The sequence below is a fragment of the Gracilinanus agilis genome, chromosome 1, assembly GCF_016433145.1.
Source record: "Gracilinanus agilis isolate LMUSP501 chromosome 1, AgileGrace, whole genome shotgun sequence".
NCBI classification, from domain to species: Eukaryota; Metazoa; Chordata; class Mammalia; order Didelphimorphia; family Didelphidae; genus Gracilinanus; species Gracilinanus agilis.
In genome coordinates, this window is record NC_058130.1 from 96,087,710 (window position 1) to 96,104,005 (window position 16,296).

General features: G+C 37.6%; 1 protein-coding gene across 1 annotated transcript in view; it reads right to left on the reverse strand.

The window, feature by feature from the left end:
- SNAP47 (synaptosome associated protein 47) overlaps window positions 1–16,296 on the reverse strand; it is a 72,076-nt gene that overhangs the window by 25,499 nt on the left and 30,281 nt on the right. The window contains exon 4 of the mRNA XM_044681593.1: window positions 13,992–14,113. Coding sequence (XP_044537528.1) covers window positions 13,992–14,113 — 122 coding nt within the window. The remainder of the gene's footprint in view (window positions 1–13,991; window positions 14,114–16,296) is intronic.

Here is a 16,296-nt window from a genome sequence, read left to right on the forward strand (position 1 = left end):
TACTCTTGAGTAAGGTAGTAGAGAGAAAGCAAAGACATTCTTTGCCCTCAAGGACTGTATGGTCTAAACTGAAAGGACAATGAGCAATACAAGATAATGTGTGCTTAATACCAAACTGACCATATAATAATGCTATTGGAATTCTGGAGAGAGATTATAGAGGAATAAAAATATGAAGTAGCATTACTATAGCAGAAGTAGCATTTCATTTTTATCTATATCTTTTGTTTTTATATCATCTTCACTTCTAAATATATCCCTCCCCATTCCCAGAGACAATAAAAAAATTTTTGAAAATTAGTTGAACAAAATTAGCCAACACATTGGTAGAGACCGAAAGGATAAGCGATATACCATATCCACTGTCCCCCAGTTTTACAAAGAAAGGAGGGAGACTATCTCATAGCTCTCCTTTTGGAGCCAGGCTATTATAGTTACCCAGTATTCAAGATTTTGTGGTTGTGGTTCTTCTTTTCATGTACATTGTTCTACAGCCATTATATATAGTTTTTCTGGTCCTGTTTACTTCAGGTTACATCAATTCATATAGATCTAACCATGTTTCCATAGTTTTGATATTTTAAATTTCTTATAGTGCAATAATATTTCATTATACTCCGGTACCACAATTTGTTTAGCCATTCCTCACTCAAAGGGCATCTATGTTCCAGTTCTTTGCTACTATAAAAAGCACTGCCATAAATATTTGTGTGTATATGAGATCTTTCTTTCTATCTTTGACATCCTTGGGGCATATGCCTAGCAGTTCAATCTCTGGGTGAAAGGGTATAGGCATTTCGAGTCAGTTTCTTAGCAAAATTCCAAATTGTTTTCCAGAATTCATTGCTTTTAACAATTTGCAGCTTCATCACAGGGCATTTGTGTATGAAGAAGCACCATCTAAGTACTTATTTGTATGTAAACAACCGAACAGCTTAACAGACTGTAAAGAATAACTTATCAGTCACAGATTAGGAGAACTAAATTGGTATGTAAAGAGAAGCACAGCAAATGAGCCAAGAGGTAGGTGGTTACTAAGAGCTACCATTCCCCTCGTGCTAAAAGTCTTGTGCAACAGGTAAGAATGCAGGCCAGAAATAGCTCTGTTCTAAGCAACGAGACAGTTAACTCCTCTTCCTGCGTCACCCTTAAGTCAGGCGAGGCTTTCCAAGCATTAACCACTGAACCATTGCTCCTGACTTGGTGAAATTCTAGATAAGTGTTCCTGAAATAGAAAGGCCTCAAACAGCCATTCCTGAAGCACTAAGGTACCAAAAGACACTGATAAGAACTTAAACACTACTATAATGGAACTAGCATAAACAAAAATTAGAATTATTTCAATTCACCATTTGAACTTCAAAAGGCAATTCTCCCAGAAGAGCCAAATTAAGAAGTAATATCAAAAGAGTAAATGTAACTCAATTTGCAACTCAAATTAAATCCAACTCTTCTGAAGACTTCTAAATAAAAGACTGGCTAAAATTTTCTAAGTACTAGTTTGAAAATTAAGATGATGATGCCCTGTATAAACTTATTTTGATATTCTATTTGCTGGACTTTCTGCATCAATCTTCTAGTCCCATTCTTAAATCTTTATTGAAATTAGATTTAGAAACCATCTCTTAAAAACAGAGGTGACTGGGCAGCTGGGTAGCTCAGTGGATTGAGAGTCAAGCCTAGAGATGGGAGATCCTAGGTTCAAAGCCAGCCTCAGACACTTCCCAGCTGTGTGACCCTGGGCAAGTCACTTGACCTCCATTGCTTAGCCCTTACCACTCTTCCACCTATGAGCCAAAACACAGAAGTTAAGGGTTAAAAAAAAAAAAAAACAGAGGTGACTGAAGAAATGTAAAATAAAGAGCTTGCACCACCAATGTCTTGTCATCATAATAGCCAAGCTCATTTCTGAAGAGATGAGATTGCCCAGGCACTGCATCTTCTTAGAAAAGCAGAAAAGCAGATAGTAACAAGAGATCATAGACTCAGTAGATGTGCTGGTTTGCTTTGTTTAATTGTCTTTTTGTTCCCTTGTCTCTTTTTTAAATTCTTTTTTCACATCTGATGGCTTTCGGGGAAGGGAAAAGGTAGGGGAGTGTGAAGGATAATACAGAAATAAATATAATATAAAAACAAAAGACATTTAAACGTTTTAAAATAAAGTTTTCAGCACTACAACTATAAAGTTATATCTAATTGAGTAACAGTTTTAGAAACCTGGTTTATCAAATTAAAAACTTAAATTATTCATTAAAGCATAAACCACTTTTAAGATACAAATCTATGACAGATTATGTTAAACTACTATACCCATAAAAACATCAATGTGTTCAGTTTGAGAAAATATTTCTACTGGTTCTCTTAATTATGACAAACCAAATTAGACCCACAGTCCATAAAAAATTAGTCTGAGACAAAACAGAGTTAAACTGATAAATACTGAAAATGCAAAGCACAACACATGTGAATAACAAGGCACTATACTTTTGAAAGCTATTAAGGATCACTATTATAATACAGCTAAGTGTCAGGTGCTACTCATAGCTTCTTTTTTTTTTTTTAAACCCTTAACTTCTATGTATTGGCTCCTTAGTGGAAGATTGGTAAGGGTGGGCAATGGGGGTCAAGTGACTTGCCCAGGGTCACACAGCTGGGAAGTGACTAAGTCCAGATTTGAACCTAGGACCGCCCGTCTCGAGGCTTGACTCTCAATCCACTGAGCTACCCAGCTGCCCCTACTCATAGCTTCTTAATTGGCAACCCACCACATCTCTCCCTTCTCCAATCCATTTTTCCTTCTAATGCATGAATAATCTTCTTAATGTAGAGGTTTGGTCATCTGGCTCTCCTGCTCAAAAGACTTCAGTGCTTCCTCAGGATCCACCACATAAAATACAAACTGACAAAAAAGGCCCTATGAAGTCTTCTAGCCTTGTTTCATCATATTCCCCTTTATCCATTCTACATTCCAGCCAAGCTGGACTACCCATACTATCCATGGATTTTCTTATACTGCCCACTCCAGCCTCCAGAAACACCATGCCCCTCACACTGGGCTTCCCCAAATCCCTGTCCCCACCCTCCACCTCACCTGTAGAAATCTTTCCCTTTCTTTTAAGTCTCCAGTTCAAGAGTACTCCAGGAAACTTCCTCTTGTCCTTTCCTCCATCCTCAAATCATCTATTTCATTTTGAATCCTTCATACCAGTTTGTTTGGACCTCACCTTATACAGGTATCATGTCCTCTTAGTATGGTTATTTATAAACTTCTGTTCTTCCCCCTACTCAATTATGAACTCCTTGATGACAGGGCTACTGGCGTGTTTCATTTTTATATCTCTTAGCACAGTGCATTTGCACATAATTTTGCATAATGTGTACTGAACTGAATTTTGTAAGTTGATAAGATAGGATATAAATAAAAAGAAACTCTAAATCTCTATTTTCAACTCTACTAAAATAAAAAATTATTAAGTGAACTGTTAAAATGAGGTTTTTTTGAGATTTGAAGTTTTTTAATCAGTGAACAATTACATCTACAAAAAAAAGATATCCCCAAACTCTGAGGCCAAGGGAATACTAACAGCACACTATATAAGGACCTACCCACTCCCCTTACCCCCAATACCACTCTATTTTGTATCATACGTATTTCTCAACAAATGGCATTCTAAAGCAATTCTGCTTACATTCGTAAGCTTTTTTAGAGCAGGGACAATGCCATTTTTTGCCACAATAATTCCAAAGCCTTATACACAGCAGTCATTTGGTGTTTTGTCCAAATTCAACTCATGTACTCACAAAACTGTGGAATTATGGCTGTATTTCACCTCATGGGCAGTTAGGTGGCTCAGCAGATACAGCACCAGGCCTAGAGTTAGGAAGACTCATCTACATGAGTTCAAATCTGGCCTCAGACACTTCCTTGTTGTGTGATCCTGGGCAAGTCACTTAATCCCCATTGCCTAGCCCAGTGATGGGCAAACTTTTTTTTTTTTTAACATTTATTAATATTCATTTTTAACATGGTTACATGATTCATGCTCCTCCTTTCCCCTTCAACCCCTCCTCCTGCACCCCCCCACCCACCCATGGCCGATGTGCATTTCCACTAGTTTTGTCATGTGTCCTTGATCGAGACCAATTTCCACATTGTTGGTAGTTGCATTGGTGTGGTAGTTTCGAGTCCACACCCTCAATCATGTCCGCCCCGACCCATGCGTTCAAGCAGTTGTTTTTCTTATATGTTTCCTCTCCTGCAGTCCTTCCTCTGAATGTGGGTAGCATCTTTACCATAAATCCCTCAGAATTGTCCTGGGTCACTGTATTGCTGCTGGTGCAGAGGTCCATTACATTCAATTTTACCACAGTATATCAGTCTCTGTGTACAATGTTCTTCTGGCTCTGCTCCTTTCGCTCTGCATCAGTTCCCGGAGGTCTCTCCAGTTCGCCTGGAACTTCTCCAGTTTATTATTCCTTTTAGCACAATAGTATTCCATCACCCGCATATACCACAGTTTGTTCAGCCATTCCCCAATTGAAGGACATTCCCTCCTTTTCCAATTTGTTGCCACCACAAAACACGCAGCTATGAATATTTTCGTACAAGTCTGTTTATCTATGATCTCTTTGGGGTACAAACCCAGCAATGGTATGGCTGGGTCAAAGGGCAGGCATTCTTTTATAGCCCTTTGAGCATAGTTCCAAATTGCCAGCCAGAATGGCTGGATCAGTTCACAGCTCCACCAGCAATGCATTAATGTCCCAATTTTGCCACATCCAGATGGGCAAACTTTTTAAAGAGGGCCAAAGGAAAGGAAATGCTCATCTATCAGTCTATTTCTAAGGCAACTCTTTCAAAGTTTCATTGTACTGTATCCTATTCATTGTATTCATCAGATTAGGAATAATGTTATGAGGCCGGATAGAACATTTCAGGGGGGCACATCTGGCCTGCAGGCTGTAGTTTGCCCATCACTGGCCTAGCCCATACCACTCTTCTGCCTTGGAACCAATACACAGATTTTAAGATGGAAGGTAAGGGTTTAAAAAAAAAAAAAAGATAATAAGCTCCTTGCCATCAAAATTTCTCTTCTGTGACAAGGGCTCCATACCTACTGGGATCCACAGCTAAGAAAGTACATGCTCATGCTATCCGGATGGCCTTCCTTCCATGCTTCCCTGTTTAATTCTTAATTACCCTTCAAACCTCATCTCAAATGCCATTCTCTCTCACTGTACCTACTAGTAACTACTTTTCCCACATCAACAGACCTTTGTGTTACAACACTCTCTAACAAACTTAGATATTATTGTGAACTACAGTTACTAATGTTTGGAGCTGATGTCCCTACTAGCCAAGCACCCTCTCTATCTAAACTTTGTATTCCCCCCAGCATCTGGGTTCTGTGCCCTGTATATACTAAATGCTTAATGTTTGCTGAATGAAATGATATTAAGGATGGAATTCTAATGCATCTTTTATAAGTACAAAAATCAATGTGTTACAAGAAGGCGAGAATAGAGGATGCTGAAGGGCTTAGAGCAGTGATGGCAAATGTATGGCAGGGGTGCTCTCTGTAGGCATGTGCCCCCCTCAGAATTCATTACTAGAAAGACAGAGGGACTCTAGTGGAGCTTCTTCTCCCTTCCCACCCCCCACCACCACACCTGATAACATTTTTTCACATCACCCACTCTCTCGGCCCAGCAGCCCAACGGGAGTGCTTTCTCCCTCCCCTGTGTGGGGTAACAGGGGCAGAGGTAGGGGGCACCTGGCACTCACTGAGGGAGAGAGGCATGGCACGTGTGGGGGGGGCAGCAGGCACAGTACGTGGTCTGTGGGGTGGGGTGGAGTCGGGACCCAGCACTCTGTCTCTAAAAGGCTCACCACTACTGGCTTAGAGGTATTGGGCCCAGGAATATGGCTTTTCAATGTTTCTGTATTAAGAAGCTGCAACATGAACAGACAGGATGTAGTCATCAGGTATTCAAATGATCAGTGAGGGATGAAGAGAGCTTGATGGCTCCCAAGACCCACAGATGTGCTAGAGACCGTACATGATCTTTTCACACACACAAAACCGACAGAGAAGTCCAGCCAAATATTTCAAAGTGCTGTATGATGTTTCTGCTGCTCCACCTCCAACCCTCTTTTCATTCCAGCCTGGCCACTCATGTCATTGATCACTGAAAGAGCTAATCATAATGCATGCCAAATGCTAAGCAAGGAGAGTGGGTTGTACTTTTTGGTCTGATGGGAAAACAATACATTATTCTGTTAAAAACATTAATTGGGTATTTTCAAATAAGCTTTACAGTTAATATGAACATATAAATAAAGCAAATGGATGCAGTGACCCAGTTTGTTAACCTGGACAGATATTAAGGACCCAAGTAAAAACAGATCCATAAAAACACTATTGTGCTCCACAAGAGAGAACTTTTTAAGAGTTTTAAGAGTAACAAAAAGGATGATGAAGAATGTGGAAAACAAGACCTAGGACAAAATAGTTATTAAGCTGAGCTCTCAGATGCCAAAATGTACTCACGCATTTGCCAAAATGAATTTAATAATTCCTTAACTTTTCTGCTCAAAAATCTTCAATGGTCTCAATGCTTTCAGGACAAATCCTTTAGTTTGGTATTCAAGGCCCTTCACATACAACAATTAGTCCCTTACATCCTCCTTCCAGCTATGTTAGTCCATTAGCTACTTCCCCAAAACTTGCAGTTTTCTGTCTCTAAGATTCTGTTTACTGTTGTTTCCCCCCTCCAGAAGGCCTCCCTAAAAAGGACCTCAATGGACAAATATCTTTACAGTACATTTTTGTAGTAGCAAAGAAATATGGACTAAGGGAATCCTCAAAGTCTCTCCCTTTGTTGGAAAATGGACAAAAAAATGATAGCATAGTAATTTAACTGAACTGAAGGACTAAGGAAAGGCTGGTCTTAGAGAAACACCTGGGGGCAGTGAAGCAGCACCCACAGTGTACAGAGTGTCTGGCCTGCAGTCAGGAAAATATGAGATCTAATTCTGCCTCCAATACTACTAATGGTGTGACCCTGGGCAAGTCACTAAACTTTTGATCACCTTGGTTCCCTCATTTAGGGAATAGGGATAATAATAGCTTTTACCTTACAGAGCTAATGTGAGGATCAAATAAAGTAATATTTGCAAAGTGCTCAACAACAATGTCTGGCATTTAGTAGGTGCTATATAAATTGTAGCTATTATTACTGTCATTATTACCTATTTTAATTGGTAACAGAAGGAAGTGTGTTGAATTAAGAGAACAACAATTCATAAATAACATCATTTCAAAAAAACAACTCTGAAAAACTTGAGAACTCTGAATGACGTAATGATCAAGCAGGATAACATTGGTCTCATGATGAAGGCTGCTTTCACCTCTTAACAGAGAAGTAATGGACTCAAGATAAAGAATAAGACATACATTTTTGGACACAGCCAATAAGGAAATTTGTTCTACTTAACTGTATATTTACTTTTTGTTTTTAAAATTTTTCCCCCTAAACCCATACCTTCTATCTTAGAATCAATACTAAATATTGATTCCAAAACAGAAGAGGTAAGAGTTAGGTAACTGGGGTTAAGTGACTTGCCCAGGGTCACACAGCTAAGAAGTGTCTGAGGCCAAATTTGAACTCAGGACCTCCTATCTTTAGGCCTGGCTTTCTATCTATTGGGTCCCCTAGATGCCCCGACTATATATATATATATATATATATATATATATATATATATATATATATATATATATATATATATAGAGAGAGAGAGAGAGAGAGAGAGAGAGAGAGAGAGAGATAGATATAGATATAGATATAGATAGATAGATAGATATTTGGTAAAAGGGCTCTGTTTTTCTTTTTTTCCTCCAAGGATGTTGGGAGTAACTCAAGGGAGGGTAAAAATAGGAAAGGAAAAAAAGAAAAAATGATCATTGAGGCATCCTTTAAAAAAATGTAAGAACAGAAAAAAAGAGAAAAGTTCAAATAAACAAGATAGTTTTGAAAAATATAGGCTGATCACATTTTATACTTAAAAAACAAAGCAAGCTATGAATTTTATTGATCTCACTTCTTCAATTTCATTCAAATTTTCCCTCACCCCCCAGAGTCTGCTTAACATGATCCTTCCTATAACTCCAAAGGATTATGCCCTGAGGGAAGGAAAGTAGACCTTACCCTTCTTTGTATTCCCCACCACTCCAAGCACAAAATAGCAGATATTCAACAATTATTACCAGAAAACTTGAGAAAGGAAAAACCTCAACAGAAATAATTCTCTTTAGCAACAAAGAGAGAACCACAGGCCAAGGGGCTTCAGAAGCAATCTGAGTCCTCCCCACACATGCACAAGAATCTACTCTACATATACTATAAGCTGCCATTCAGGCCCTGCTTCCTCCAGGGAAGGGCAAAGGAGGCCCTCTTTCTCAGGAGGCCACCTACTCCACTCTGGCAGGGCCCTAACCATTAACAAGTTCTGCCTTCCCTCTGCAGAAGCTCTAATTTAGTTTCTAATGGTCCTAATCTTGCCTTCTGGGGACAAGCAGAAGAAATCCAGTTCATTTTCTACAAACAAACCATCAACTACCTAGAGGCAGTTATGATATTCTCCCATGAGTCTCCTCGCCAACATCTTTGCTAAAATGTGGCACTGAGAATTGAACATGAAACTTACTCCAAATACTGTCTTACTAGGGAAGAGGAGAGCAGAACTATTACAGAGTCCTCCCTACTCCAAGTCATGATTCTTTTAATGCAATCTGCTATGGCTTTCACTTTTTTGGCTGTGATATCATACTGATCTTACAATTCACCTTAGTCACCAGATTTTTTCTTTTCATATTAACTACTGACTAGCCAAACCTCTCCATCTTTACTAGTAAAGTTGACTTTCTTAAACCCAACTTTACACCTATTCAGTTCTGTTATTAGATCTGACCCAATTTTACATCTATCCAGATCATTTTGGATTATAACTCTGTCATCTGAGGAGTTAGCTATTCCTTCTAGCTTGGTATCATCTTCAAATCTGATAAACATGCCAATAAAACGAAGGACTGTTAATTACATTTCAGTTCCTGAATGTCATAGAAACTCCTCTATAAATTTTTAAAAAATGGATTCTCAAACTTAACCCCCACAGCCCTTACCACTCTTCTGCCTTGGAACTAATACATAGTATTGATTCTAAGGCAGAAGGAAAAGGCTTTTAAAAAATGGATTTTCAAGTATTATAGTTTAAGGGAAAGGGGGGAGGGGAAGAATAGTTTTAAGGGAAGCATGGTGGAATAGGAGAGAAAACACAGGATTTGAGCACAGAAAAACTACAGGCAAATCACGTTCTTGGGCCTTAGTAAAATGGGAATATTACAACACTTACTTCACATGATTATGGTGAGAAAAGTACTTTGTACATTGTAAAAGTAGTATTTCAATATGAGGTATTGTTATCATTACTATCTCTTCATATTTTTCAATGGGATTCAGATAGAAATAGTTATGGGACAATTCCCTATATTGCTATTATTCTTTTATATTTAATGTGTACTGGGCAAGTGGATAAAACAACTGCTTTATAGAAGAATAAAAGTATTAGGTTCTAAGCTCCTTTCAGTAAATTCACATTCACCGAGAAAATGATGATAGTGATGGTGATCATGGTGGTGGTGGTGGTAGTGGTGGCATTGTAAAAAGTAAATTTTAAGTCAGTTTTCTCAATTCTAAATGAGGATAATAATACCTATACTATTCTTCTTATAGGAACTAAGTGTTCTGTCAACTTTAAACTGCTAGAGAAATGGGAGTTATTAAATGAAGGCAAAGTAGCTAGAGCAGATCATTACTCTAAATTTGAAAGATTTAATATAACAGAAAACACAAGCAAATAATCAAAATATTTCAAAATGTTTCACTTGGCCTTGCTAAGCAGGGGAACAAAATTTTGTAATTTCTTTGGAGATAAGTGGGCATGTTTTGTTTCTTGTCATTCATAATGCCTGTCTATAATAATTTTTAAGCCAGATGGCTTTTCTTACATATTTTTCAGGTTTGGATATTTTTCTCCAATGAGGATAACTATATATTTCAACTAACCTGACAACATCAACCAGTCATATTGGCACTGTAAGGTCCAATCATATTTTAGTTTTATTAAATGTCCTAATACAGTGAAACAAAGAAATTTAAAAAGCAAAAACCACCAGCCCATAAAATGTCTTACTGGCCCACCCACACATTAGAACATGCCATTTCATATCCTTTTCCATCACAAATGTCTAAGAAAACCCTAGCAAAAAGCTACTAGGAAAAGACCAAAGTTATTAAATTCCTTTCAGCCTTGTTGGTAGATTTCTCTAAGAGCTTGGACAGGTGCCAATTGACAATGGCTAAACTAAAAGGTTTTGCTATCTCTTAATTTCTATGAATTCCTAAGTCATACAATCAAGTAAATCCTCAACAAAATCATTACCTTATCCTAGCAGTATTTTTCCATCTGATTCCATCCCAGTAAAAGATGAACATTAAAATACCATCATAAGATCCACAGAAATCGAGGGTTTGGTTTTTTTTGTATTATATAAAACTTAAAGTCAGTTGCTTTAAAGAATCCAAAAAAGACAGTTTGCATTTCAAGAGTTGGTCATCACTACAAAATGGATAATAAACAAAAGGACAATAGCTCTAAAAATGTTCACATATCAGACATTAGAAACTATTAAAGTGATTCTGCCAAACCAAATCTAGTGAATAAAATTCCTCTCCTAGCCTCTTTAACCACAGCCCTTCAGTTAATACCGTCCTAGCCCTTCCCACACCCAGTGACATTACGACAGCCATCGTTATCCAGTAGACAGAGGCTCAGACATAGACCACAGGAACTCAGCAAGCTGCTACATACCTATACAGCACAGTTCCTGGAATCTGGCCCAGATAACCACAAAATACTACACTTACCATGAATGTCCCCTGGTGAAATCATGGCAAATCCTTTCACTTAAACTCCCAATTGCAATTTAAGACCACGAAGACTTCTAGTTTCAATGTACTAAGTTGAATACAGTCTGCAACCAATACTACAGCTGAGTGCCGTGAGGTTTCCATTTGTGTTTGTTTCCCTGAGAAATGGAGCCTCTTCTAATGCTTATTTTTAAGCTAATGTTACACTATCATACAAAACATCCTCCCCTAAATCTAGATCAAGGATTTCATCTTTTTAAAATTTGTTTTTCATCATAGAAAATGTATGATTCTAAAAAACAAAAAGTCATAGAGGAATAACAAAGTAGAAGTTTCTTTATTTCCTCTATTCTTCAATTGTTTAAATTCTCTAATTCTTGTTGGTAGGTCAATAAGCACTTTCTATTCTGCATCATAATAGCAATAACTGTTTAACACTCATTTAACATATATTACCTTATTATTTCTCTTTTTATAAGTATGTAAGTAACTCTTTTGTGTCAGAAAATCCCTCCTCAAACATAGGAGTTTGAATATGGAAACACCTTTTATTTAAATGGATCACTGACCCTACCCAGGAGCAACCTGGGAATACAAATCTAGTATTTCCCTAATGGTAATCACTAACTTCCCTTTTAAGCATGCACATTCAAAAGACTTCAATACATAAAAAAGTTTTATTTACATGGTAAAGAATAGACGGATTCACATGTAAAAGCCCAAAGAGAGTCAGAAGTCCTTCACCCATCCCAATCTCCAGTAGGACCACTAACAGCTTGGTGGGAAAGGCAGGATTTGTGACTACATACACTCCATATTCTGAGTACTTCTCTCTGTTATCATCCTTCTCAGTTCTGCTTCAATCGTCTCTCCTTCAGGAGTAGTACCTCAATGTAGGTACTAGCTATCAAGTCAATGGACTACTATGTCAGGTAACATTATAGTTTTGTCTCCATCCTATTTAAACCTTCTGCTTTTATACCTGGGTTTCATATCTCCATCTGCTACAAAAAGGACTTCTTCAGATATTTTGGAAAGCGGTATATTTTCCATGCTGAGTCATCTCAGAGCAAGTCTATTAATTCTTTACCTCTTCTCTCCATCATCACTTAGGCATCTCCCACCAAGTCTTTTGTGGTTCTGAGAAACATTCTCATCCTCTTTATCTTGAGTATTTGTGAAAGCAGTTAGCACACTGTCCAACACACAGTAGATATTTAATAAATGCTTCTTTCCTCTCCACCCTCCAATTTACATTGTCTTTAATATTCTAGTTTTTCCTCCAACATAGCTGAACTAGGCTATGCAAACTACTCAGGCTTGTTTCTTAGAAATTTCCAAAAACCTAGCAGTTCTCAATGGCTAGCCAAACTAGATGTCTATTGACCTCATCATGCATTTCCCTACTTCCACATTTGTTTAAGCTACCTTCCCATGCTTGGCAAACTCTTCCTCATCACTCCATGTTAAAATCTCATTTTGTATAACCCTAACTCAAATGCCATCTCCTCTATGAAATCTTTCCTTAGTCCCAAATTGAAAGGAATTTCTCTCTTACCAATTGTTCCTAGAACAATCTGTCTATATTTCTCCTTCATCCATTACATTACATTTTGTAATGTACTTCTTTGTGTACTTATTTTATTACTCTCGGATATTAGAAGCTGCTTGAGGAAGAAGACTTATTTTTCATCTCTATACTCCCAGCATTTTATTTATATTTAATATAATTTAGTATTTAATAAAATATTGAATGATATTAAAAATCATACCTTACAGGTGAAATCTTTACCTTTGTCAATAAAGAAGGGCCTAACTCCTGGTTCAGCTTAAATATAACTTCTAGACACAGGACATTATGTCTTGACTATAAATGTTTTCATCTTAGATGAGTGGGGGGAAAAAAGATATCCAAATTTCACCAGCCTATAACCTAAGGGCTTTTCTAAGCCCTCTCAAGAATGGTCAAGAGTAACATTTATTAAGTTTGAATTTACAGTACTTCTAAAGTTCCCAGTAAACCCCAAAGCAAACAATAGCTACAGCAAGTTTGTTTTGGATTCAATGAGCATATCAAAGGAAGTGATTAAATGCCCTAGTGGAATATAGTAGTTGGAGAACAGAGAGCAGTATTTTTGTGTGCTGTCATCACTAAAACCAAGTAGGCACAGCAAAGACCAAGAAAGGAGGGCAGTGACACATAAAATATTTCTTTGCAAAGATGAATACTTTTCTTTTTAATGAAAAGGGATAGATCTGAGTTGCAAAGAGCTTAGGAAACACAATATGATCAACATTATTAAAAACAAAGACTTTTAAGTTGAAGAAGAAAAAAGCCAATATAATAAAATCTGAAGACTGGTGGCAACATTAACTCAAGAAAGAATTCTACTACGATATGTGTATTTAAATATGCACATATATATGAATACTTATGTGCATACATATATGAACACATGTACTCATATAAGCATACATGCATGAAGGATTGTAAAGATGATTTAGGTGAGTAAAGGTGAAGAGTTCCCCAGTTAGGCTTTACACACACAAGCCTATCTAACCAAATAACATCTTTGGAAACTCCCTAAGTCATCTTTACACGATGCAGTTATAGGCCCCATGTACATGTGTATATATGTGTGCACATACATATATGAACATTTTATATAGAGTTCTATAATTATACTTTTAATCAAAGATTTATAATTTCTACATTCAATATAAAGCTTTCAAAATTTAAAAAGTGGCATATAATAGGTGCTTAATAAATGCTTGCTGTCAAAAAGTCCCTCAGGTTTTTAAAAGTAAAAGCCCTGAATAGGAACACAATGATGCACACTTTAAGAAATGTAGTTAAGACCCTATTCTGCCTTATCATAATGAACTCATAAAGGGGAGAAGAGCATAGAAGGTAATTTAGAAAGAGGGAGGAAAAGTGAATTGCAAGTATGAGAAAAAAGGATCAAGATTCCAACCTCCATTTTGGTCTCCAACATTACCTGTCTTAGTTCTTGAGCTTCTTCTTCAGAAACCTGCTGATTCATCTGTAACTGGATCTGACTGCTTTCTCCACTTCTGAGGGAAGGTCCAGGATGCACCACACTTTCTATTAGTCCGGATGCTGGAATGAAAATTCAAATACAATCATATACTGACATCTTCTGGAAATGTTAAGCAAGCAGGAATGCTAGACTAGTCGGAACCATAGAACAAATTTAAGGGTCCAATTCTTGGGATATAGAGTTGGAAGGAAACTTAAGAGATTTAACTTTCTCATTTTACTAATAAAGAAATTGTGGTCTAAAAAGAGATTAACCAGTTTGTCCAAAAAACATGCAGGTGATACCAGGAAGTCTAGGATTCAAAGGCAGGTCTTTTGTCTTTACGTCCTTTTTTTTTTTTTTTTTTAAATAAGGAGAATGGCTTTTTTCAAAATTGGTGGTGAATTTTTCTGAAGAGCTAAAAAATCTTTAGAAATAGAAAATGCAAGAAAACCAGGGACCTGGTGAAATTTACATTAGTTACATTACTAGGAACTACAGCATCATTCAAACTTATTCCACCAAAGGCAACAATTTCAGAGAATACAGGAAATTGCAGCATTAGTCCAAGCCAAGCCAAGCCAAAATTTATGAGACTCACTTAGGTGGTAGGTGAGTCAGAGGGCTCTCCTGTAGTCAAGCATTTACTCAGTTTCAGAATCTAGGTGTTTTCCACTGCCTCAGCACTACCCATTAACCACTGTGGTTTACAGAGCACCTGGGAATCCCATAATCTAACCTAAGAACAAAAGGGCAAGTAGAATAACAAACAGTGCTAATCAATGTGGCAGCACAGATTGGGTTCGGAAGCAGCAGGCCACCTGTCCCTTATTTAAAGAGCTGGCTCCTGTCGAAATACCTGCTACTTCTTGTCCTAGATAAGGGCTTCGATTAAAGGCCAATATTTGCCTTTTATTTATAATCCATATCACCTCACACTTAGCACTAACCGTATTTATCAGGAACCTTCCAAACATCCCACAAGTGGTCATGGTAAAGGTTCAACTGCTTAAAGCAAGCTGCCACTGCCTTCCATTACAGCTAGAAGTAATGAAGCATAATGGTAACAGCTGTTAAAGACATCCTCAGAACTAAAAAGTAAATAAGGCCAGAGGTAGGAGCTAGCCTTCTGCCTGAAGAGCAGGAACCAAACTGGTCAGCAATGATATGCATCAGTTAACTTAAGCAAAGAATGATGGAAAAGGCATTTCTTTCTATACACACATGTCCCTAAACAACCTCTTGCTCTTCTTCAAGAGTAATTCCTAAAAAATGCAATTACCTGAAAATCTCTGGGCATAAATGAGGAGAGGAACCTCACTGACAACAAGCAAACTGTTCAGTGGATTATTATGCTGAACATGATCTGCTCTATTAAAACTGTCAGAAGATGGAAAAAGAAAAGATCAAGATGGATAAAATATTCTAGTTATTGTCACAACTATCAGGCCAGGAGCAGACCCCCAAAATCGGCCACCTGATCAAAACCTGCTCATTCAGATTTCCCCACTGTCTACACGTTAACAGATAAACTTCTTAGTCCAACATTTTAAACAACTTGCAAAATTTCACCCAACTTAAACTTTACCACCACTCATCTTCAACCCAGCTCTCCTACAGCCAAGGGCGGCTATTAGTATCATCAGCTCACCTGGGCTTTCCCATCTCTGCTTTCTCCTCATGCCTTTCCACCTACCTAGAAGACCCTTTCTTGTCCCTTCTCTCCACCTGCTCAAACACTTGCTTCTTAAAATAGAACTCAAATTCCACATCCTCTTGAAAACCTTGGCTGACCATCCTGGTATAAAACAAACTTTTACGATCCAATCTTCTTCTTCATGGATTCTATCTGGAGTATTCAATGACAATTAGTGCTCATGTCCTCCAGTGCCCTCCAAACTAAAGATTGTATTCTATTCAATATAGTGGGATGTTAATTGTTTGAAAATTTGTAAACCATTTCTGATTTGTGTGTGTGTGTGTGTGTGTGTGTGTGTGTGTGTGTGTTCATGTAACTAAAATAATCAACAGAATTCCTCATTTCAGGAAAGTAAAATTTTACTATATACATTATGCATGTTATTCAAACAATGCAACACACATGTATGAGACTTCATTTCTCATAGCTGCACTTTCTCCTTCTGTTTGCAGCTAAGTATACAAATACAACTGGGGGAGCCCATGCACACACTAGGAGAGCACATTCCCCAGAAGGTGGAATACCAGGTGCTAAAACTGACTTCAACTACTCCCACAGGCATTA